At 40.8% G+C, this 25,541-nt stretch overlaps 1 protein-coding gene across 1 annotated transcript in view; it reads right to left on the bottom strand.

Annotated features, from left to right (window-relative positions):
- Gli3 (GLI family zinc finger 3) overlaps positions 1-25,541 on the bottom strand; it is an 89,907-nt gene that overhangs the window by 53,907 nt on the left and 10,459 nt on the right. The window contains exons 3-5 of the mRNA XM_032884213.1: positions 20,061-20,274; positions 19,253-19,366; positions 17,766-17,900 (exon numbers count right to left, since the gene is read on the bottom strand). Coding sequence (XP_032740104.1) covers positions 17,766-17,900; positions 19,253-19,366; positions 20,061-20,274 — 463 coding nt within the window. The remainder of the gene's footprint in view (positions 1-17,765; positions 17,901-19,252; positions 19,367-20,060; positions 20,275-25,541) is intronic.

Genomic DNA, 25,541 nt, shown 5'->3' on the forward strand with positions numbered 1-25,541 from the left:
CTGATGTTCTTTCCCAGGGACTCAAAGGTCCTACTGTACGAACAGCACAATCTCCTCTACTTAACTAGTTAGTTGTTATTCTTAATAACACATACTCGAATGGGAATGGATAGTCTCAAGATCAGAAGCTACTGGGGATGCAATAAAACAGAAAAAATATCTCTTCCTTGGAACATAGGCATGTAAATGACTTCTTAAGGTAAAAAAAAAAAAAAAAAAAAACCAAAAACAAAAAAACCTAACTTTATCCAGGATTGAGACTTCATGGAGGCCAGCAGCCCTCTGTGCTCAGTATTACTTGTAAGTATTCTGCACCTAGAGGTCCCCAACATTTCCTATCTCAGATTCTAGGACATGAACACTCCTCCCCTAGACAGCTTTATGGCCAGCATTCAGTGTTTAATTTTCTTCAAAACAGGTCTAAATTCCAACTGCACCAAGAGCTGGGGCTATTCCACAGCCTCAGACCAAAAAAAAAACCTGCCTGCAGAGAGCACTCTTGCTCCTAAGCCCACAGATTGGACCTCACTTTCTCCCCATTGACTGTTCAAGGAGAGACACACTAGGAGTGCACAGGGTGTGGGAGCTGCAGAGAGGCTTAGGACAGGATCCCTCCAGTCTCATCTGTGCTACAGCTCTGGGACTCAAAACCTGCCCTGAGAGAGCAGTTCTCCAGGCGTGCTCGCACTCCTAAGACCACAGACTCACAGGTCCACAAGGACAAGGGACAAGGGACAAGCTCCAGTGAAAAGACAGCAAGACCGACCAACATCAGAGAGAACAAGATGGCAAGAGGCAAGAGCAAGAATTTAAGCAACAGAAACTAAGACTACTTGGCATCATCAGAACCCAATTCTCCCACCACAGCAGTTAAGGGATATCCCCATGCACTGGAAAGGCCAGATTTGGATTTAAAATCACATCTCATGAAGATGACAGAGGACTTTAACAAGGCCATAAATAACTCCCTAAAAGTAATACAAGACAACACAGGTAAACAAGTAGAGGCTCTTAAAGAGGAAACACAAAAATCCCTTAAAGAATTACAGAAAAACACAATCAAACAGGTGAAAGAATTGAACAAAATCATCCAGAATCTAAAAATGGAATAGAAACAATAAAGAAATCATAAAGGGAGACAACCCTGGAGATAGAAAATCTAGGAAAGAGATCAGGAGTCACAGACGCAAGCATCACCAACAGAATACAAAAGCCTACAGAGAGAATCTCAGGGGCAGAAGATACAGAAAAAATGGACACAACCATCAAAGATAATGTAAAACACAAAATGCTCCTAATAGAAAACATACAGGAAATCCAGGAAACAATGAGAAGACCAACCCTAAGAATAATTGGTATAGAGGAAAAAGATGATTCCCAAGTTAAAGGGCCAGTAAATACCTTCAACAAAATTATAGAAGAAAACTTCCCTAACCTAAAGAAAGAGATGAACATGAACATACAAGAATACAGAACATCTAACACATTGGACCAGAAAAAAATTCCTCCTCTCACATGACAGTCAAAACCCCAAGTACAAAAGACAAAGAAAGAATATTAAAAGCAGTAAGGGAAAAAGATCAAGTAACATCTAAAGGCAGACCTATCAGAATTATAATAGACTTCTCAACAGAGACTATGAAAGCCAGAAGATCCTGGACAGATGTCATACAGACCCTAAGAGAACACAAATGCCAGCCCAGGATACTATATCCAGCAAACTCTCAATAAACACAGATGGAGAAACCAAGATATTCCATGACAAAACCAAATTTAAATAATATCTTTCCACAAATCCAGCCCTACAAAGGACAACTGATGGAAAACTCCAAGACGAGGAGGGAAACTACACCCTAGAAAAAGCAAGAGAGTAATCTTCTTCCAACAAACCCAAAAGAAGAGAGAGACACAAACATAATCCCACGTCCAACAACAAAAATAACAGGAAACAATCACTATTCCTTAATATCTCTTTAAAGCAATGGATTCAATTAACCAATAAAAAGACAGACTAAGAGGCTGGATACATAAACAGGACCCTGCATTTTTCCTGCATACAGGAAATGTACCTCAGTGACAAAGGCAGACACTACCTAAGAGTAAAAGGCTGGGAAAAAATTTTCCAAACAAATATTCCCAAGAAACAAGCGGGAGTAGGCATTCCAATATCAAATAAAATCAACTTTCAATCAAAAGTTATCAAAAAAGATAAGGAAGGACATTTCATACTCATCAAAGGAAAAAAAATCTACCAAGAGGAACTCTGACTTCTGATCACCTATGCTCCAAATGCAAGGGCAACCACATCTGTAACAGAAACCTTACTAAAGCTCAAAGCACACAGTGCACCTCACAAGAATAGTAGGAGCCTTCAACACACCATGCTCATCAAGGGACAGATCATGGAAACAGAAACTAAACAGAGACACAGTGAACCTGACAGAAGTATGAAACAAATGGATTTAACGGACATCTATAGAACATTTCATCCTATAACAAAAGAATATACCTTTTTCTCAGTACCTCATGGTACCTTCTCCAAAACTGACCACATAATTGGTCACCAAACAGGCCTCAAATGATACAAGGTGAATGAAATAATCCCATGCATCCTTTCAGATTACCACAGACTAAGGCTGATCTTCAGTAACAACAAACACAACAGAAAGCCTACATGGAAGTTGAACAAACCTCTCTCAATGATAACTTGGTCAAGGAAGAAATAAAGTAAGAAATTAAAAACCTTTTAGAATTTAATGAAGATGAAGATACAACATACCCAAAAGTATGGGACACAATGAAAGCAGTGCTAAGAGAAAAATTCATAGCTCTGAGTGCCTACAAAAAGAAATTGGAGAGCACATACATTAGCACCTTGACAGCATACCTAAAAGTTCTAGAACAAAAAAAAGCAAATTGACTCAAGAGGAGTAGATGAGAGGAAATAATCAGACTCAGAGCTGAAACCAACCAAGCAGAAACAAAAAGAACTATACAAAGAATCAACAAAACCGGGAGCTGGTTCTTTGAGAAAAATCAACAAGATAGATAAACCCTTAGTGAGACTAACCAGAGGGTACAGAAAGTATCCTAATTAACAAAATCAGAAATGAAAAGGGAGACATAATAACAGAATCTGAGGAAATAAAGAAAAAATCAGATCCTACTCCAAAACTTACAACAAAACTGGAAAATCTAGAGGAAATGGACAATTTTCTAGACAGATACCTGGTACTAAAGTTAAATCAGGATCAGATAAACCATCTAAACAGTCCCATTACTCCTAAAGAAATAGAAGCAGTTATTAAAAGTTCCTAACCAAAAAAAAAAAAAAAAAAAAAAGCCAGGACCAGATGGGTTTAGTGCAGAATTCTATCAGACTTTCAAAGAAGACCTAATAACAATACTGGTCAAACGATTCCACAAAATAGAAACAGAAGCAACAGTATCCAATTCATTCTTCGAAGCCACAATTACAGTTATACCTAATCCGCATAAAGACCCAACAAAGAAAGAGAACTTTAGACCAATTTCCCTCATGAATATCAATGTGAAAACACCCAATAAAATTCTCCCAAACCTTATCCAAGAACATATCAAAAAGACCATTCAACATGATCAAGGGAGCTTCATGCCCGGGATGCAAGGATGGTTCGATATATGGAAATCCAACAACAAAATACACTACATAAACAAACTCAAGGAAAAAAATCCACATGATCATTCCATTAGATGCTGAGAAAGCATTTATCAAAATTCAACACTCCTTCATAATAAAAGGCTTGGAAACCTCAGGAATTCAAGGCCTATACATAAACATAGTAAAAGTAATTTATAGCAAACCAATAGCCAACATCAAACTAAATGGAGAGAAACTTGAAGCAATCCCATTTAAATCACATACTAGACAAGGCTGTCCACTCCTTTCCTACTTATTTAATACAGTACTGGAATTCCTAGCCTAAGCAATCAGACAACAAAAGGAGGTCAAAGGGATACAAATTGGAAAGGAAGATATCAAAATATCACTATTTGCCAATGATATGGTATTTATGTGAGCCTGAAAATTCCACGAGGGAATTCCTACAGCAAAGTGGATGGATATAAAATTAACCCAAACAAATCATTAAAAGGATAAACAGGCTGAGAAAGAAATTAGGGAAATAACACCCTTCACAATAGCCACAAATAATATAAAATACCTCGGTGTGAAAGATCTGTATGACAAGAATTTCAAATCTCTGAAAGAAAAAAACCAAAAAACCAAAAAAACAAAAACCGAAAAGGATCTCCTTGGCAAAGTACAGTGTGTTCTTTAGTGCCACCAGCAAATGGGCTCTAACATTCATCTTTCCCTAATGCGAGCATCCTGTGACCCAGCTACCTTCTCTCCACACGCAAGAATGACCACTACTGGCCAACAAAAACTACAAAGTAAGGTTGGGTGTCACTACAGAAGGCTGCAGTACAGAAAGAGGATGCTGTGCCTTCATTCGTGACAGGAGACACATACATCTGTACCTACCCATCTACTGGGCTTGTCATTATAAAACAGGGATAATTCAAGGAAGTTAGACTGCTTTCTTAGTGAGTTCTTAAGCTACATTTAATGTCATCTTATTTATCTTTCTTCTGGGTGGACATCAGAATACTGTTTTGTTAGCTTTGAAAAACATCTGCAACATTCCATACGAGATTATCCATATTAGCAACTTAACAAATAAAAGCATGATAAAATAAATATTGAATAGATAGGGGGAGAGTGGGTGGCTTTGTTGTCTTGTTTTACTGCTGTGAACAGACACCATAATCAAGACAACTCATAAGAACAACATTTAATTGGGGCTGGCTTAGAGGTTCAGAAGTTTAGGTCATTATCATCAAGGGGGGAACATGGCAACATCCAGGCAGGGACGGTGCAGGAGGAGCTGAGAGTTCTACATCTTTATCTGAAGGTTGCTAGCAGAACAGTGAGTTCCAGGAAGCTAAAAGGAGGGTGTTAAAGCCACACCCACAGTGACACACCTACTTCAACAAGGCCATACCTCCTAATGGTTCCACTCGCTAGGCCAAGCATATACAAACCATCACACTTGTCTTGCCCCTGATTTTAATGGGATTGTTTCAATTTTCTCTCCATTTAGTTTGATGCCAGCTATTTGTTTGCTGTATATTGTGTTTATTATGTTTAGTATGGACTTTGAATTCCTGATATAAAATGTGGTACATTTATACAATGGAGTACTACTCAGTTATTAAAAGCAATGCCTTCATGAAATTCGCAGACAAATGAAAGGAACTAGAAAATACCCTGAGAGAGCGAACACAGACAGAAAAGAACACACATGGTATATACTCTCTATTAAGTATGTATCAGCCCAAAAGCTCAGAATACGCACAGTAAAAGCCACAGACCATATGAAGCTTAAGAAGAAGGAAGATCAAGCTGTAGATGCTTCAGTCCTACTTAGAACAGGGAACAAAATAATCCCAGGAGGTAGAGAGATGAAAGGACCTGAGAGGGAGAGGGGAGGGCTAGGGAAAAACAGGGGCGGAATCAGGTATTGGAAGGGAAAGAAGAGAAGTACAGAGGTTCAGGAAATTGAATAGAAACATTAGTAGTGGGGGATGGAGAACTGGGGGTAGCTACTAGACTCCAGGGAAGCAAGAGGCCCCCAGAAGCCAAGGGCAATGACTCTAGACAAAATATCCTACAAAGGGGAGATATAACCTGTAGAGACCACCTCCACTAGATAGGCAGGGCCCCCAGTTGAGAGATGGGGCCACCCAGGCATCTCACAATTTTTAATTTAGAAATGTTCCTGAAGAATGAAGACTGAAGGAAACACCATCCAGAGACTGCCCACCTAGGGATCCATCCCATCTGCAGACATCAACCCCCCCACACACACACACTACTGCTGATGCCAAGAAGCAATTGCTGAAAGGAGCCTGATATGGCTGTTCCATGGGAGGTTCTACCAGCACCTGACCAATACAGATGCAGATACTCACAGCGAACCATTCAATAGAGCCTGACCACCTCAATGGAAGAGCTAGGGGTAGGACTGAAGAAGCTGAAGGGGATTGCAACACAGTATCAACTAACCAGATACTCAGACTTCCCAGGGACTAAACCACCAACCAAAGAGTACACATGGAGGGACCCATGGCTCCAGCTGCATATGCAGCAGAGGACGGCTGAATCTGAATCTGACATCAATGAGAGGGGAGAGGCTTGATGCCCCAGTGTAGAGGATGCTAGAGGGGTGAGGCAAGAGTGGGTGAGTTGGTAGGGGAGCACCTTCATAGAGACAAAGGAAAGTGGAGAGATGGGGGATGGAATGGGGGCTTGTAGAGGGGTAACCAGGAAGGGGACTATCATTTACAAATAAAACGACTAACAAATAAGATATCAACAAAAGATGATTTGTATATGAGTGGAGAATTAATCAGCATTAAACCACCCACTATCAAGTTAGGGGACTTTCCAGACATCATAGTTCTTGGGAGAAGGAGTAAAAATTAGAGTTCGTTGAGGGACACCCATAGTCTAGCTTCTGCAAGCTATGGTTATTTCTACTGACCAGAGCCTGAACTCTGCTACCCTTACCCCTTACCCAAACAACCATTTAGAAACAAAATTCTGTCATTCTACTGGTCTATTTCATTTGTCTCCTCCCACATTATCTAATACTTTGAATATTATATTTGTATTATTCTGATGTAGCTCAACACCATTTTAGGAGAAGTGGCCACAGTGGATGTGTTGAAATTTATGCTGAATGATGTCTGGAAACTCGTAGATGGCAGTATGGATACAAGTTCCTTATAACTTACCTGGCCCACTGCCCAGGAAGTGTATGGCCCAGGGAGGCACACTGCAGAATACATCTAAGATGCTAATGACCCTGGAAGTGACACCATTCAAAAAGGCAGAGCCAACACAGGGTGCTTGAAAATTACCATTTATTTGGCAGCTCTTAGAGGTAACTCCCATTGTGAGGGCTATTGCCAAAATAATTGAGACTATAAAACTTGCTCAACATATTCATAACATCACATTAGTCAAAAATTGGAAACAATACTAATATTTATCTCAATCAATTGCATCAAGATAAAGTGTTTGGAGCTATGTGAAGAAATATTAATGGGTCAATTGGAGGATGAAGCACTGACGTAGGTTACAGCATGCATAAGCCTTGAAAATTCTGTTCTACATTAAAACAATCAAAGCCAAACCATAAACAAACAAATAAAAAAAGCACACACAGGCTGCCACATACTACATAAATCAATTTAAATAAAATACCCAGAATAAATATTCATAGAAATAGAAAGTATATTCTGAGTTTTAGAGAGAGTGGAACAAGAGGTCTTTGATAGATATACGCATCCTTGGGGTGTGCTGATAACATGGAGGACACCAATAGGTGTGATGGGTGCATAATATTTGAGTGCACAGAAAGTCTGAACTGAGCATTTAGAGCTGGGCGAGGCAGCAGGCACTGCCCTCTTTACTCTATTCTCACGTATTCATAAATGAACTTCTAAGTTGAATGTGAGAGTCACAAAATATCGGCAATAGCAAAAAGTTTTGCAATATGAAATTATCAAAAAATTAATTCAAACAAAAACACATAATGAACCTAAAGCGTTTCTGGCAGTGGTCACCCAAATCCTGTGATGCGACTTTTCTACCGTCTCGGTTCTGAGCGACAACACTGAACTTGGCATAGCACATGGCCACACCACACCGCACACTGCCTAAAGTACCTCTGCTCAGATGTGCAAGCACAGAACTTTATGAATTAGTATTTTTGTGAAACATACCAAATTTTCTTCCTATACAAACAATGATTTATTTAAAAATAACAAGAATTTCTGGAATATTTTCCTACTATGATTTTTCAGTAATTTTCTATTACCTTTATAATATTTATTAAACTAGAAGGTTTGGTTTTAAAAATCCTGATTAAACTGCTAACGTGAATTGTACACAAATATTGTTAAGTAAATTTGGCTTGGGGTTAGGACAGAGTTTCTAAACAATGTCTGAGTTGGGCCTGAACAAAACTTAAGCCATTCTGTACTATATATTGGGCTATGCACAGTAGAATTCTCATGACTTATTATTACAAATTTAAAATATTAAATGTTGAATACATTCTGTAACCCTTAAGTTTCAAGTATTCAGCAAACATAAATTTATTATGGAAAATATCTCTCATCAGCATGCAAATTTACTTTCTTGTTTGATAAGTGATACAATTATATGTGTATCAAGGGAGTGTTTTAATATACATTGTGATTTATTGTATGTATTGATTTCTATACTTATTTCATATACCTATATACTCAAGACCATGACCATTTTTTTCTTTGTCACAAAGAGGTAGGGAACAAGTTTCCGTAGCTCCCATGCTACCCCAGAGAACACAGCAGCCAGGCTTCTGCCCAGGTTGGTCCTCGCCTGGCCCCTCCTCCCCCTTCCAGCAGTCACCCTGCCTGTGCCTGGAGCAGCAAGGATAAACCTAATGAGCCCAAATGTCAGCACAATATAAATTACGGCGAGGGAGAAAAAGCAACAACTTGATGCATGGCTGAAGATCTGAAAGAGGAATGTCTACCATTGTTTGTGATTATGGATCACATCACAATCTAATAGCAATTTTTATTTAATCAATAATTTCCATGCTGGACAGACAGCCCTGTTACAGAGAATCGACAAACAGGTACTGATAGCGACAAGCCTCGTTATTAATCTTTCCTCTGCAGGCTTATCAGCCAAACTACTGTAAAAGGCACCACACCAAGATGGATATTAGAAACTACCATTTTCCTACCTCTGCCTTCATTTCTTTCTTCCTTTTCTTAGGCCATTCTGTGTAGTGCAGACTCTACATTTATTTGCATAACCTGGGGCTTGAGTGGCATAAAAAGGCAGTTCGCATGAGCAATTTCACAATCTGTAGACCTAGACCATTGCTTAGGGTTAGCCATTATAGGCTAATAAATCATACTTTCTCTTTGAGTTGTCAATCGCCAACAAAACCTTTGTACAAGCACTGGCATCTGTAATTCCGTAAAGGCTTTTCATCTTGAAATAAGATGCTCTGCTCTGATAACAGAATAATCCCCTCCTGATCAAGAAAAATAAAATCAAATATGCATTTTACCAATTAAAGCTGCTGCCAGAAGCCAAATGGCTCAGCGCTGAGACTCCACTGAAGTTTATCTCTGCTAAACACAAGGAGGAGGAGTACTATTAGGCTGTGTTCCTTTGTGCCTTGACTGCTTTATCTTGCTATGGAAGCTGCATTGAGCAAAGTGTGAGAACATTCAATATCTCCAGGAAAAGCCACCAGGAAGACCTGTTTCTCATAAGCCACGACCACTTTGCTGTGTGTCATGTCCTACTCTCTAGAAAATGGGAGCACCACTGTATGAAACAAAAACCAAGGTGGGGTATAGGGAGATGATGTGTCCTTAAGAGACATCAACAGAATCCTGTGCAGTAATATAAGACACTCACAGGACTCAAGGCTCTAAGTACAAACGGGGAAAGAAGGTGTACCAAGAAGAGAAACATTGAACAATGAAATACATAAATAATCCCCACAAACCCCTACTGACACTGAAAATGTGACTCACTACAGGAGGTAGCTGTTCAAAGTTCAACTGTCATTCTTCTCCTGCAATCCCTGATAAACCAATTAAAAAAAAATCTCAAGATCCTTAAGTAATAAGCACAAACCAAAAAGAGGACTCAGTCCATGTGCAAAGGTAACTTTTTTTGTGACTGACACTTGTAACAACCATATAAACTGCTTGGAACTGTGAAACATCTCTAAACTGTTTCTTAAGATTTTATGAGGAATTATAAATAATCCCTACTGTAGGTTTCCCTTCTGATGCTATCCTACCCTAAGCATGGCCTCTTCAGTGCAGGGATGCCAATGGCTACCAAGGCTTTGCAAAGCTGTGCTCAACTCCAGACTTTCTAAAGATCTGCACAGTGGAAGCAAGTTTACTCATCAAAAACACTAGATTGTTCTTATTCCATCTAGAATGGAAGTGAAGGTTCCTAGTCCAGCGCTCCACCTAGAATAGAAGCAAAGACTCTTAGCCCAGCAACCCCATCCCTTTGTTCCTTGGTCTCACCTCCCCCTACTCTTCCACTGTTCATAAAGATTGATGCTTGCCACTCTTTCTCCAAGATGCATAAAATAAACCATTCTGCCATTTTATTATTAAATCAAGGAAATATCAAAGAACCCACCCAGCCTATTAGTGCATTAGGTCTGTGTATGAATACAATTATACTCCTTCCTGCTATTTTAACATAGAATACTAAGCATCTTTCAGACTTTCCCTGTTTGAGTTTACTTGTTGTATGTTCAGGACACTGTTTTAACCTATCCCCACAGACCTTTCATTTACTCCTCAGCACATCTGCCTTCTCTCCCTAGCATCCTGATTGCATGTGGATAGTACTTCAACACAAGCTGCCTTGTGGTTTCTTACCCCAAAACACAGACACTAAGGTGAGTGTGTTAGTCCCAGGTCCCCATGCCTGATACTCATGTAGCCTTTTCCTTCTGGAGACTACTTACAATTTGCAGTGGTCACCAGGGGGTGGAGTACGTTTGTAGGTGGGATCAGCAGCCTAGGTTGGAAGCCTGAGAGACTGAATTAGTGGACTACTTATTTCTATTCAATGAAACAAAAGGGAAAGATTTCCTTGGCCTCACCATTCAGTTCACTTGAGTTCATTAACTTTGTCTCCAACAGCTTCAATTTCTTTTTCTGAATAAAAACTACTATCCTTGAATATACTTGAATTATTCTACTTTATCCTAATCTCTCAAATAAAGTCAAACTAGAAAAGGAACAAATAAGTTAAAAACTATGACAGCTTTAAATATGAGACATGGGAATTAAAGCTGTAGGTGATGGAAGAAATCACTCTGGGGCAGCTTTAAGAACAACGTGTCTACCTCGCTATGTGCAGTTCTCAGAATTTACCTGTGATTTGGCAATGTAGGGGTGGAGCAGGCTGGTTTAAGTTCACGCTCTTGTCCTATATAAGGTCTGCTGAGGATAAGCCTCTTTTACATTTTCTTGCTGACATTAATTGTTATAGAAAAATAGCAGTATTTGGCTAACCCCAGAAAAACATAAATGTCCCTGAATCTTCAAAGTCTTTACATTAGAAATGGCTTCACGTTCTTGGAACAGGTTTATGACAAAGCAGGAACAGGATCTCCAACCTCACCTGCAGTTATTTCAGAGGCTGGAGTCTGAGCAACTCCTTGCGTCTGCAGAAAAACAATGTTGGGGGTTTTTCATAGAGAAGAGAGGCTTGGCTGGCAGTGGGTCATGCTGAGGACTACTGAGTGACCTATCTTAGCAAGTGTAATTTCCAAATCGCTCTGCCATTGTATACACGGATATCATACCTCTCCCCAGCAGCCCACATGTAGATTTCTTTTCTCTTTCTTTTCTTTTACCAGAGATTTAAAAAACAAACCAAACAAAGCGAAACAAACAACAGGTCAGCCATCCTTCCTTTTTAATCTGAACATTCCAAAGTAGGAGTTTTACCAACACTGGAAGTGGAAGTTTTGGGGACAAGTGGAGGCCACTTTGCCTTCCAGGTACAGCCGGTAATGTGTAGACAATTCTGGTTATGCCAATTAGGGATGCGGTGTTACAGGAACGTGGTAGGGAAAACGCTTTTCGAAACCTTACAGCATGTAGGATGGCGTCTGCGGCAGACGGTCCAGTGCAGAGCTGACCGCTAGCGCTTCGGTTTAGTGGTACTTTAAGGAAAGTCTTCCCAAGAGCATCCCAGGACCCTGGAACCTACAGTGTGCTCCTAAAGGTCAGGAGTACATAGGTACTAGGAATTAGGGCCCAGAGCCCATGCCGCTTCTCTGAGGAGGCTTTGTGAACTGGGAGGTTGGTTCCACAACCTTTATATCCTGATTCCATGCTGGTATCTCTACTTGGAGACCCCCTAAGGGCAATCTAAAACAGGCTTCACTGCTGTAACAACCTCTAAATAGCCCTATACTTTTCTCTTTCATGGGAAGAATCACTAACGTTATACTGAAGGCAATTTTTACGATAGGTGAAACAGTTCTTCGTTGTCTTATCTATATTTTCCAATTGTGCTGATCAGTCTTTAAGAGTCCAGGAGGCCAATGCCAGTGCTGAGACTGAGGAGGACACAGCACTCCCTAGCCTTTTAGTCTGAGTCCAGCAACAATTAATATAAAATGAGCCTTAGAATGGACACAAGAACCCCAAAGACCAACAGACTCATTGTGCCATCCTCTCTAACCCAGCCATCAAAGAATGAACGGGAGTTGGAATTGCCTCATTTAGACCCAATGTCTGTTTCTCACCAGGCCCAGTATGTGATGTCTGCTTGGCCTTGGACATTGGGCACAGTATTTATTTTCACGACTGTTTCACATTCTGAGAAGTGAGACAATAATGTCTGAAAGAGTCACATGGTACCTGGGAGCGCATCCTGAAGCAGAGAAGGGACGAGGCTGCTACTCAGAATCTAGTTGGGGCCGTGGGTCGCTTTAACACACAACCCTCACTCCTTGTCCCTTCATTCCAATCTCTTAGACATATTTGGATGGAAATGCTTTCTGCAGGTGAAAATTTTGTCACTAACTTCATAGAAAAACAAGACCCTTAAGGCAAAAATCACTACAAAGTGACTCTGAAGTTTGTAGCTTTTATTCGGTATTTTACATACCACGTTTCTAAATAGTTAGAGCAGGAGAACTAGCAACTCCATGGAGAAGGAAATAAGATCAAAATCTCTACTTGTTCATTTCAGATTCTAGACACAAAACCAATCTCTCTCTGCCTCACATCTGAGACCATTCTCACATCTTAAACCCAACTTTGTATCAGGTAAAGATATTCGATGCAACTTACTATAGTGATAAAAATTAGACAAGGGACATGAAATACAAATTTAGGATTGGGGATTTAATATGAAAACAATGTATTCATATCAAGCTTTACTGTGTGATACAATTCTATACCTGAATCTCTGATATCAAAATGATTTTTATGCTGTAAATGTACAGAATTTGTTTCCAACTGGCAGCCAAAGTGATTAGGAGAGAACTTTAGCATGCTTTTGAAGATCAAAATTTGCAACATATAAAAAGCATTTATAATCCAGGTAGGTGGCTAATCATTCTACCAAAAAAATTAAAAAAGGCACCATGCTTTAAAGGTGCAGATGCAGGATTACATTGACTTAAATGCCACCCAGCTGAAGTCAGAGGTTATTATAAATCCATTTCCTGGTCAGTTTTACGCTACCCTGACCATTTGTATTTGCCAAGGCATGGTCGTCCTGGCGCATGTTGCTAGAAATTACATTGAGAATAAAACAGCTAAGAACTAATTTTACTTCCTGTAGGCTGTTGGGAAAGCTCTTGTATGTATTAATCCCTAAACAAAACTAGAGAAGATTTGTCCAGGAGCAATGGTTAAGAGTTTGCGGATTTGTTTAGGCGTGGCAGTGCCATCCCAGAAGCTGGACAAGGCGGACAGATTTGTCCAGGAGCAGTGGTTAAGAGTTTGCGGATTTGTTTAGGCGTGGCAGTGCCATCCCAGAAGCTGGACAAGGCGGACAGATTTGTCCAGGAGCAGTGGTTAAGAGTTTGCGGATTTGTTTAGGCGTGGCAGTGCCATCTCAGAAGCTGGACAAGGCGGACAGATTTGTCCAGGAGCAGTGGTTAAGAGTTTGCGGATTTGTTTAGGCGTGGCAGTGCCATCCCAGAAGCTGGACGAGGCGGACAGATTTGTCCAGGAGCAGTGGTTAAGAGTTTGCGGATTTGTTTAGGCGTGGCAGTGCCATTTGTTGTCCAGGAGCAGTGGTTAAGAGTGTGCGGATTTGTTTAGGCGTGGCAGTGCCATCCCAGAAGCTGGACGAGGCGGACAGATTTGTCCAGGAGCAGTGGTTAAGAGTTTGCGGATTTGTTTAGGCGTGGCAGTGCCATCCCAGAAGCTGGACAAGGCGGACAGATTTGTCCAGGAGCAGTGGTTAAGAGTTTGCGGATTTGTTTAGGCGTGGCAGTGCCATCCCAGAAGCTGGACGAGGCGGACAGTGACTACTCCAATTCTCTTCTTTCAGATTTCAACAATGATGTTTACAAGCATAGGGAGCCAAGGAGCAAGGCCACTGTAAAGTGTACAACCCTTTTACAGTTACTCCTTTTTGTTTTATTTTAAGAAGGCTTGCCATGTGTTGCTGGGAACACAGTGTCATTTGCCACTAAATCATTCAGGTTTCAGAGAATACAAGACGTCCTTGAGCTTCATGCTATGAAAATTTTGAGTGAATCCACAACCAAAAGGGTAGAATTACTTCTAGGACAAAATTCGAAGAAAGAAGCAGAGCTGGGCAAAGTCTAGAAGGTGGATGCGGCCTCTTACCATGGCACAGGCTGAGTTAAATAAGAAACAGCGAAGTCTGGGGCAACCCACACAGCCTGGCTTTAGAAGCGTATTTACACTTCACACATGGGTCCTCAGTAACACAATAGTAAAATCTGGCAAATTCAAACCTGAACAGAAATGTGGAATTTCAGCTTACCCTGAAACATTACAATATATGTCTTTTAGAAATCAGGTTTGGATCTTGACAAATCCATCAGAAATGCAATCAATCAAAAGGACTTGTAATGAACTTTTTACTACATACTCCTCTAGTGCTTCTGTTGCTTTCTATTTTAGCTGATACCAAGTAAGAGTCAAAGGATATCAGAATCCTGGTGAACAAAAAAACATGTACACTTTCCTACTTTCTGGCTTAAAAAAAAAGTAAATTCATCGAAAATTTAATACTAGCTTGAGAGCAACTAGGCCCAGCTATAATTATCTTGCTGTGAAATAAAATTAATTACACATCACTGTGATAACAGATCCCTGCTGCAGCACATGTAGAATAACATTGGGAAACGAAGGGGCTTGAAATAAAAGGGAATAGGAGGAAAGGCAATATTCTGACTATCTGTTCAGACAGTAATAGAAGAGGTAATCTTTCCCCTAGAACACAGTGTGCACTGCACTAGAAGAAAGACTACTGGCAGGGAAGGCCAGCCAGTTCCTAATTCCCTTCTTCAACGTTGAGATTTGCTAATGTGAAACACATGTCTCTCTTTTGCACCAAGTTCAAATAACTCTGGAATTCCAACCTTGCAGCTCAGCGACTGAAGCAGAACAAGGGGAGAACTTGTCAGGATTTAAGGGCTTTCAGCAAAGCCCTTCAATTGCAGCCAGTACCCTATTCCACGGCAGGATATCAATTATAGATAGTGACTTGCTTTAGCAGGCAGTCGGGACTGTCAGACACTAGATAGACAACCATGAAGAATCATGAATCTTTCTATTAACTGTAAGAGGGGGGAAAGAATGGGTCATGGCTATAAATAAGGCAGAGCAGCAGAATGGTTTAACACCTTGCCGCTTGGTTGTATGTGGCATGAAAATCCGACTAATAAGAAAATGTCTGCTCTCCAAGGGAGGTGTCAAAAACCAAAATGGTGACAGCTTCCCTCTGTCCCTAAAAACAGGCTTTGCAAATAGCATATATTCCATCTGTCACCAAAGTAATTAGGTAGACGTGAAGTACCTGTTACTTCAATTAACAAAATAGAAAGCACCTATTCTGCCCAAGGCCACCACTAATGCGTCCAGCAGCACCCAGAGCAGGAAAGCACAGCACAAGCAATGTACAAGCAACTGAAACGCATACATGTGGAATTATTACCCCAAAATAGGAGGTATATGAACCACAGGTTTATTAGTTATAACATCCAGTTCACTTAATTCGGTTTGCTTACTCTGGTAAATTAGTTAGGACTAAAATGAAGGTTATAAAGGTACCACACTGGATTGTGACTAAACCTGGACACCGATCTCCTCCCTGTGGTTTAGATTCTTAGCACTCTGCTCTGTGTGTGAAGCCATGATGAGGGGAGATGGGTTCCATGTAACTGTAAAACACTATGGTCATTCAAGCAGCCTTCTCGTAGAACAGTTCCAATCGACGGGGACAGCACAAGAATCTTGGTGTTGAGATTATGTAAATTAGCTACAACAGTCACTACCCTTACAACAAAAAAGGACAAAAGGCCTAACACCCAAATCAGCCTTGGTATCAGTGTAGTAGTAAAACGGTTACGGTGCCGCCATACCCCTCATCCTCACTGGTAATGTTCCTGGCATATGGTACTACTTGAGAATAATTCTGCATGGAAAAAAGTCCTAACTTCTCATTGTTAATATTACAAGGCCTTTGTGCTTTCCATTAAAGCAGTCAGCACAAATAAAGAGTCATTAAGCCAGACTTAGTTTAAAAATAATACTTGAATAAAACCAAAGAGGATGGAAAAAAAAACCATCAAATTACATGTGTGGAAAAACCTGAAAATATACCTTAATTAAAAACATTTGACTCACTTTTTTGGCTGTATTTGAGAAATCTATATTTATACGGATACAAAGAGCCATAATTTAAAAAGAAGAGGTGAGGTCCTGCTGGTAAGATGTGGAATCTAACATTCTGTGTATGGGGTTTCTCATAATCTGGTGTGCTGGACGTGACACAATCAGTACAGCAGCAGTTCTCAACCCGTAGGTCGCAACCCCTTTGTGGAGCTGTATGTCAGATATCCTACATATAAGATATTTACAGTACGACTCATGGCAGTAGCAAAATTACAGTTATGAAGTAGCAGCGAAATGACTTTGAGGTTGGGGAGATCACCACAACATGAAGAACTATATTAAAAGGTCACAGCATTAGGAAGGTTAAGAAGCCCTGTACTATAAGGATGCTTAATCAGACTTTGTATCACAGTAGAAGCATAAGAAACCGCCCTCTTTGATAAGACCATCCTTAGTGCATTAACAGAACACTGCGCTTCTGTAGAGAAGTCATCTCCAACTACGTCTTCTTATTCCAGACACTCTAAATGCTGTTCCGTGTCAGTTGTTCTTGGTCCCATCTGTCTAGAAGGTTCTACAGGGGTCTGAGATTGAGCTAAGCATGATGAAGTCTCAGCAAAGGAGCCTCGGGTGTACCACATCCTCAGAAGTAACACTAGAGAGTGAGCAAAAGCTACCTGGCCTTGGTTTGGTAAGAGAAGGGAAGGTGTTACAATGTGACTTCTGTGAGGTTTCCACCATAAAACACAGTTTTTTTTTCCTGGCAAGCTTTAATCCACAATGTTGCCTTCAGGTCAAAAACAAAGCATTACATTGCTACAAACAATAAGAGGCCGCTTAAACTTTGAGGTCTGCAAGAGGCAAAAAAAAAAAAAAGGACCCATCTGTTTTTGTAATATTTTTATATTGTTACTGGGTCTTGAAAGGGGGAATCAAACTTAGTTAAAAGGTTAATAATAATTCATGTCCAGCTTACTATTACTCAATAACCATCAAAGCCTCTAACTCAAAATAGTGTTTTCTGGCTTACAGGATCAGAGTCATTACACTCTCTATTGAAGACTTTATTGAATTTTACACTAAGCTTTAGCTGACTGAACAGGTCAAGCACCATGGCTCAGGATTTCCTTTATTCTCAGAAAATCATAAAGCCCCCTCCAGTTCTCAGTGCTGCCAGCTAAGAAACTTGACTCCGTGCAGGGTCAGAGAAGCTGACCCCATGCAAAGGTCGCTGATTTGGGAAGCTGCGTCCCTGAGCACCAGTCACTTACATGCACAAGCTGATCCTGGGTGTCGAACTCTCTTGTGCAGCCTTCCCAGTGGCAGTTTGTCTCGTAGATGACTTCGGGCTCCTGCTTGCTTTCATCTTTGTCCCCCTCCTCCTTGACTAGGGTTGTTCCCTCCGGCTGTTCCTGTAAGGGCAAAAGCAAGAAACAGAGAAAGAAAATCAGGAACAGTGGGAAAGAAAGAAACAAAGCTGAAACCAGTCCCTGCTGCCTAGAATATGTACCAAACTGAGATCTTAATCAAACAAACACCAAACAAACAGCAAACAAACAAATCCAAGGCAAAAGTAAAATAACAAAAAACGTAAGTGTAGCGATTTTTATTTGCTACTTCAAATTGTCCCTATTTTGTATGGATTCTCTTCAATCTGTTTATTTATTGTTTTATCTTATAATGCAGGCGGATAGCATTTTAATACTTTTAGTTCTTCCCCCTGATGTGAAAGGTACTTTGTAGACTTTTCTATTAGGGATCATGGCTTCTAGATTTAACACCAGGTCTTCAGGGAAATGTTTGTCTGCCTCATGGCTGAGGCCATGGAAAGCGCATCTGATGCTCTGCACACAGACTTTCCTAGTCCTGTATGATGGCTTCTCAGTGAATGCCATGCAAAGAGTTTCCAGGATTCTCGGCACTAGCTATACAGACAGATCTGAGTCCCGATTTAGGCTTACATGATAAACTGTTTATGCATGCATCATGGTATAAGTAGCAAGGTTCTTTGTTCCCTAGCAAACTGTGAGAAGGATGGTTTCAGAACTCCCTCCCTAGCAGAACCTAATTCAATACTCAAAATTCTCATGGAGGGACCCATTGTCTTACTTTAGTAAGGATTTGTTGAACCATACTGATGATAGCAAGGTTCACACTTTATGAACCTTTAGACTTTCAATCAGCTCTGACTTGGGGGGAAACAGCACTGATTAAACTTGTCCTATCTGGCTTAAGAGCATAAGAAGTGGCAATCTGGATATACCCTACCTGTTCTTTGGTAAAGCCAGATGTAAATGATCAGCCTATTTGGCTGGGCTTTAGTCTCTCCTGTTCTCTAAGCTTTTTGACCAAGTAAGAAGTACCAAAATAAGAAAAGTGGAGTATACGATTAATGAAGGGGACATTATTATAAACTCTGCCTGAGTTTAAGCATGGGGTCAGAAGTTCAGGAATTTAGGCCCAAGGTCATGGAGGTTAATCATACCTATGAACAGAAATAGATGGGTCTAACCAAGCACTCTATGGACTGTAGTGGCTCAAACTTCTAAGCTATCTCACCTATGAGGAAAACATACCCCACATAACATCCTTCACTGCCAGAGAAATGAATTCAATCAATCCCTAATGGGGTCATGCGGCACCAATGTCAAGAATACAGTGGGTAAGAAAATGTTGTGTATGAATCTGGAGGATTAGGAACTGAGGCAAAATCACTATGAGAGAAGTAAAGGCTCTTCTCAAAGCCTAGGTGTCTTACCTGCTGCCCCCGTGATCCTGGGCTAGGGAGGTCTTCATCAGGCTTGATCTTGGACCGCTTATTATGCATAGGGTCACCGGTGCTACTCACTGCAGACTCACTTGTGGGCTTGCTCTGCAGGTCATATTTGCAGAAAATTCAGGGTTTTATTAATAAACAGAACTCAAGTAAAAATGTTACTGAAAACAAACAAGCATGTTTGATAATATAACAAGGATTCTGTTAGTGCCAGTCACCCATGGAAGAGTCCAGATGATGCTAGATAATGCATTCTTTACCTCTGACTCGAGTAGCAATTGCTTGTGGCTTTTAAAAGCTTGAAGCACAGAGGAAGTGCCCTAGACTTCAACAAGCTATAAAGTTATTTCCAAAAATGTTGAGTTTGGGTGGTAGATCAGTACAAACTATGAGTGAAGTTCCTCAATTATAGCTTCTAGACTTTTTCCTTAAATCACACCTGGCTGGCAAAAGAGTAGAGAGCTGGTTACTACTGAGGGTGGTCCACTGGTTACAGTGGAGGTAGTCGACAGTGGCTGAGAGTTCACACCAGAGTATATATAGACTGTCAATAGGAGGTGCAGTTTATAGATGGTTAGAGTGGAGCCGTATCAGCCGGCCCACTTATGATCATAATCAAATGGATCTGATGGAAGATGCCCTGGTTCACATTCATCAAAACCCAATACACCTTTAGAGAAAAGTCGCGATGCCGTCTGAAGCCTTGACAATGATGAACTCTATGACCCTAACCACTAGTACGATGATAAGGCCTCTGCTGACCAAGATGAAACAAAGCGGCACCCCTTACCTGTGAAGACTCAGAAGGGCCAGAGCTGACCTGGACAGGGTTCAGAACTGTCGGAATCCCAGGGATGGGTCTCTGCGTTGGAAATGTTGGAGCAGGGTGGATGAGGGGAGGGCTATGTCCAAATGCTGAACCTAAGCTCTGCTGTCGGCTTAGGATCTGTTGATGCATATGGAGAGACACAGGGGCGGAGGGGTAGGTGAAGCTCAAAGCAGGACTGTGGAAGAAGACAAGAAAGAAAAGTATCACTTACGCTGACATCAGGAAGTATCACAAACTAAAAATATTTACAGCTTTAACTGAAGCCACCCAAATCACGCCAGGCAGATCTGTCTGTTTCAATGAGAAAAAGAAACGATCACTGCCAAGAGCCTTCGGTACTTCGAAGGAAAGGCAGAGCAAGATCAGACATGTGTGCACATCTGCCCAGATCACAACCCTGATGGAAGGTTCCAGAAAGTGGAAATAAGGGGCATCGGCTCAATAATAACTATTTATTGCAATAACAAACTTCATAGAGAAAAAGAATGGGTGACTACATGCTTTTTCATAGTACTTCTAAGTGCTCTGGGTTCCACTTGTTCTTGTGCATGGAGCAATTTCTTTAATCTTAGCTCACCCCGATCGCTTTCATACGTCTCCAGATCTTATTACAAGAGGAAAGAAAATCAATTGGTTAAATGTGTTTTGAACACTGCGCTTGTCATATCACTCATTTGTTTGTAAAGATGGAAAGCTTGGGCCATCCAGAATACCACCTAAAGAATTTCCATCAGTGCCATCTGCTTACAGACGCTGATGGATTAAGCTCTCCCCACTGAAATCAGTGATCAATGTGCTCTGATGAAGGAATATTCCAGTGGGAGAGCTCAGCTCCTTCCTCCAGCAAACTGGCATTAAATGTCTATTACAACTCATTACGCATGTTAATGCCTGTCACCACTTTATTTTGTCACATATTTCCCAGGTCACATTCAGTTCCCAGGAAGTGCTACCTTAACCTCAAGATACTCAAGCCAGTAGCCAATGCTTCTTTGTGTACGCATATTAGGAATCGAATCCTCTAAAAGCAGACAGACTGTGGAGGAATTTTCCAGTGGCTTACAAATACATGGCGAACTAATAATTGTAGGCATGTAAATTTTTCCACTATAAAAAATTCTGAAAATAAATGTTCTGTACACAAACACACACACACACACACACACACACACACACACACACACACACACACACACACACACACAAAGTAACTATAATTTTAGCCAGAAAGAACCAGCATTTCTCATAATATTAAAGGTAGAACTCATGCAAATTTCCAATCTGGTGGGTTAATTACTATTGCTGCTAAGCACATTAACTGAGAATAAAATAATTACAATTACAAAATTCAAACCATTTCAAAAATTTTAAGTAATAATTCCAAAGATATACTCCCTTCATTAACACAACTTTACATTTTTGTCTATTTGACTATAGCCCATAAAAGGGCGGCTTCAATACGAATTCATTACGATTATTCCTACAGAGAGTTTTCTGTTACAATAGCTTGCCCATTTAAAAGTGAATACCATTAAGAATACCCTTAGAGAAATCTACCAGGCTTTGAGGGTTTCTCCTTTTATTTTACATTGTATTTCCTTAATAAAGGAAAGCAGAAACATGGTAAAAACAGTGATTGTTCACAGTAAGTTAGAATAAGTAGTAATATTCCATTCTGCAGTGCTATACTTTCTGCCTGTATTTCTGTAAGCCGCCATGAATGATTACAGCAAGACTCACCTAAGGTAGCTGTGAGGATGATTGATAGGGCATTAATCAAAAGATGCATATCTACCTCAGAATTTGTTCACAAGCTTTCTTCTAATAGCTGATTTCATGTTCACTGAGCTCTGTGCCAGTTCGTCCAATTTATTTTTCAGTGTACAAGCCATTTATCAAAACCCACAATGATTTAACACCTCCACCTCCTTTGGGTGAATGGGTATTACTACATGTAACTACCTTATTCTACTCATTAAAGACACAAAACCTGAAGACCCTACTTCAGGTATAATTAGAACGTCAACACTCCCTCCATTAACCTCTATATGCATTTGTAGTTTCTCAGGGGCCTAAACTATCCAGCAGGCTGACGGGGGGAAACTTAGGAAGAGGCCACTGATACTTTAAACTGCAGTTGACATCAGACTCGGAGGCTTAAAAATAGAGTAGTTGACTGGGAGTGGAGATGACTAAAGGGTAGTACTTTAATAAGCAGAAAACGCCCATGTCTACTTTAGGAAGAAGCAGATGAATCAAGGGTCAGCATCCCAGAGAGGTTCCATAGCATGACAGTCCTCCTTGACCACGGGTGGATAAGAATTTGAGGTGTTCACCACTCTTTGGTAGCTCTATTTGGGCCTTGCTTTTCACTAGTGAAACCAGGGAACTGAAATAAGTATGTTCTAGAATTTACTGAAACTACTAGGCAGCAAGACTGACAGACAGACCTAGGATTTCTCAGCCTTCGTGGTTTATTATAAACCAAGGACAGACAGATGATCTTGTCTGTATGCCAGGATCTAGGTACTGCAAACCGGGAACTACCAAGATGCTTCTGGTGAGCTTGGAGCAAGCCATTGACACAGCTCCTGGAGAGTGCTGCCGACGGGCAGCTCGCAGCTCCAGATCACGAACCAGTTTAGAATCTAAGGGAAAGGAAGAAAACCCCACAAAGTTCTAGGTTCTGTCACAGCATCCACATTAGCAAATGTTGCAGTCCATGCTGCTCAGAACACTGTCTACAGAGTTCTCAGACCAAGTTCTGAAGGTAAAGCAGAGAGTGGGCCATGCAAGATGGGATATAGCAACTAAGAGGCCAAACACACTATCAAATGATACCCTTCATGTGAGAAAGATGTGCAGAGAACTTTCTTAGTACTTGACGGGGAGCCAGGCAGCCCAGGCCTTTGCATCTTATGAGCGAGTCTAAGCAGGAAGGGCCACAGAAAGGAAGTCGTCTATACATCTCTGGCCTCTTGGTGCAGAGGCGGTCACGCTGTAAGGTGGCACTTTCTGTGTTCCCTACTCAGACCCTTTACGTCTAGAATGAAGCATGAGGCCTGGGCCCCTGCCTCCCTGTCTCCTCCATGCCCAGAGGATGCTCACACTCTGGCTCCACTTGCCATCCATCTCACTCTGGGCCTCTCCTCACAGATTCTCTGGCTGTTCCCTCCCAGGACTCTGGTCATTAATTTAATGGCACAGACAACTCAAACTGAAATCAAGATCTGCAGCTTAACCACACCTACATATTAGGTAACTCGTTCATAGGTTCAAGGGATTAGAACATGAGCATCCTGGGGTTATTATTCTGTCCATCATACTCAGCATACTGACCGGGGAGAGAGGGAGGGAGGGAGGGAGGGAGGACAGAAGGGAGCGAGGGAGGGAGGGAGGGAGAGGGAAAAAACCCCCCAAACACACACACACACACACACACACACACACACACACACACACACACACACACACACACCAGCACCAAACAGCATGAGGGCAGCAAAAGCTAACATTTAACTTCACTTCTCCCAATCTGATAGCAGAACAGACTTTGTTGATTACAAAGGACAAAATTAGGAAGAACAGCTTAACTGCACTTAAAGAGTATGCCTCAGAAGCCCTCACCAAATAGTGCATGTATTCATTCCACGATTCTCTACAAAGCATCAATACTATTGCGATTTCTTATAGAAAACAGGCCTACCTGCCCAGGACTGTTGCCATCTACAGTGGGCTGGGCTCTCCCAGATCATCACTGATTTACAAAAAGGCCCATAGCCAATCTGATGGAGGCAATTCCTCAAGAGAGATTCCTTTTTCCCAGATATGAGTAGGTTAAGTCAAACTGGCAAACATTTCCATCACAAACACTTACAGAAGCTAGGCACTGGTATCCCTTGACACTGGTCACCCGAGTAACAAACACAGAGTAAAAGGGTAGGAAATGTGCATTTCAGACTCTGACTAATCAGCACCAGTGTATGGTTACTGAGATGTTTGTTTAGCAGGGCCTTGGACCCCATGGCTTCCATGCAACATCCTGAGCACAGCTGGGTCAGAGATGCTCACGCACACTGCTGAGACGAACTCAGAGAGCAGCAACCCTCTATGTGGACAGCAGCTCATTTCCCAAAGACTTAAAAACAAGACCTTCAAAGCAGAAAAATGGCTCGATAGTTAAGAATACTCACTGCTATTACAGAGGACTGGGGTTCAGTACCTAGCACCCACATGGTAGCTCAAAACTATCATTTTCATTCCAGAGAATCTGATTTCCTCTTTTGGCCTCGGTGGGCACCAAGCACACAAGAAACGCAGATGCATGCATGCATGCATGCATGCATGCAAACACTCATATACAATTTTTAAAATACTAACATTCTCAAAATCTGAGACTGAAATTTCTACCTTATACACATATTTTATCAAAAATCCTAGGAACAAGATTTTTAAGCAGCGGCAGAACACATGCCTGGCTTGCTGGCAAGCCTTAGGTTCAACTTTCATCCCCCCACCCCAAAAAAGTGCAAATTTGGCTATTTCTTCATATTGCAGTAAATAATACAGCAGTTTCTTGCATGGATATCTCCTGTTAGAATCACCAACTGTCCCCAACTGGGCAAATTTGGAGATGTTAGCAGAACAAAGATATGTAAAACAATTAAATTTAATTGTCATTAGTTATACACAATGCATCTTTTATTCGTCAATTCCAGAAATTTGAACTGAGTACTTTCTATCTACATGTCTTGCTATTTGTGGTCAGAAAGCTATATATTAATTATAATCAATATGGTAAAACATAAAATGCAGTCATGTATGGCACACATTACTTGTCACATCAATAGTTGAGTCTGCACACATATACACCCACCCAAACAAATGTATGCGCGTGTACACACACATTACTATATAAATGGACAAAGAAAGTTCATACTAGAAATAAATCAATAAATATTTATTCAACTTTACTATTAACAGGCATTTTAAAGTCATCATATTCAAATCACATGGAAAACCCCCATTAAAATAGCTTCCATGAAGACCCTAAAATGTGTTTTTAAAGTGTTGAGGAATTTCACGTATAGTGGGAAGTAGGAAAATGACGCTAAATTTCTTAATAATTGTGCTATCAATAAAGCCACTTGGTTTGTACTGATACAGCCCTTTCCACTGGAAGAAGTGATTGTGTTTACATAAAAATGAGAGCCAGGAGGAAGGCAGATTACTCAGCTATAGGACAGGTACTGCTAAAACTAGTTTACAATGCAGTCACATGAAATAGTATACAGAAACATCATTTGTGTGTTAACTTGTAAAAAGCAGTGTTTTCCTTGAAAATAACAGTTTTTGCTTATAGTAACGACTCGATTCCCCATCCATATATATATATATATATATGGTCATATATAAAATGGTGGCCAGAGGTGTTACTCTTTT

The sequence above is a fragment of the Rattus rattus genome, chromosome 14 (assembly GCF_011064425.1).
Source record: "Rattus rattus isolate New Zealand chromosome 14, Rrattus_CSIRO_v1, whole genome shotgun sequence".
NCBI lineage: Eukaryota > Metazoa > Chordata > Mammalia > Rodentia > Muridae > Rattus > Rattus rattus.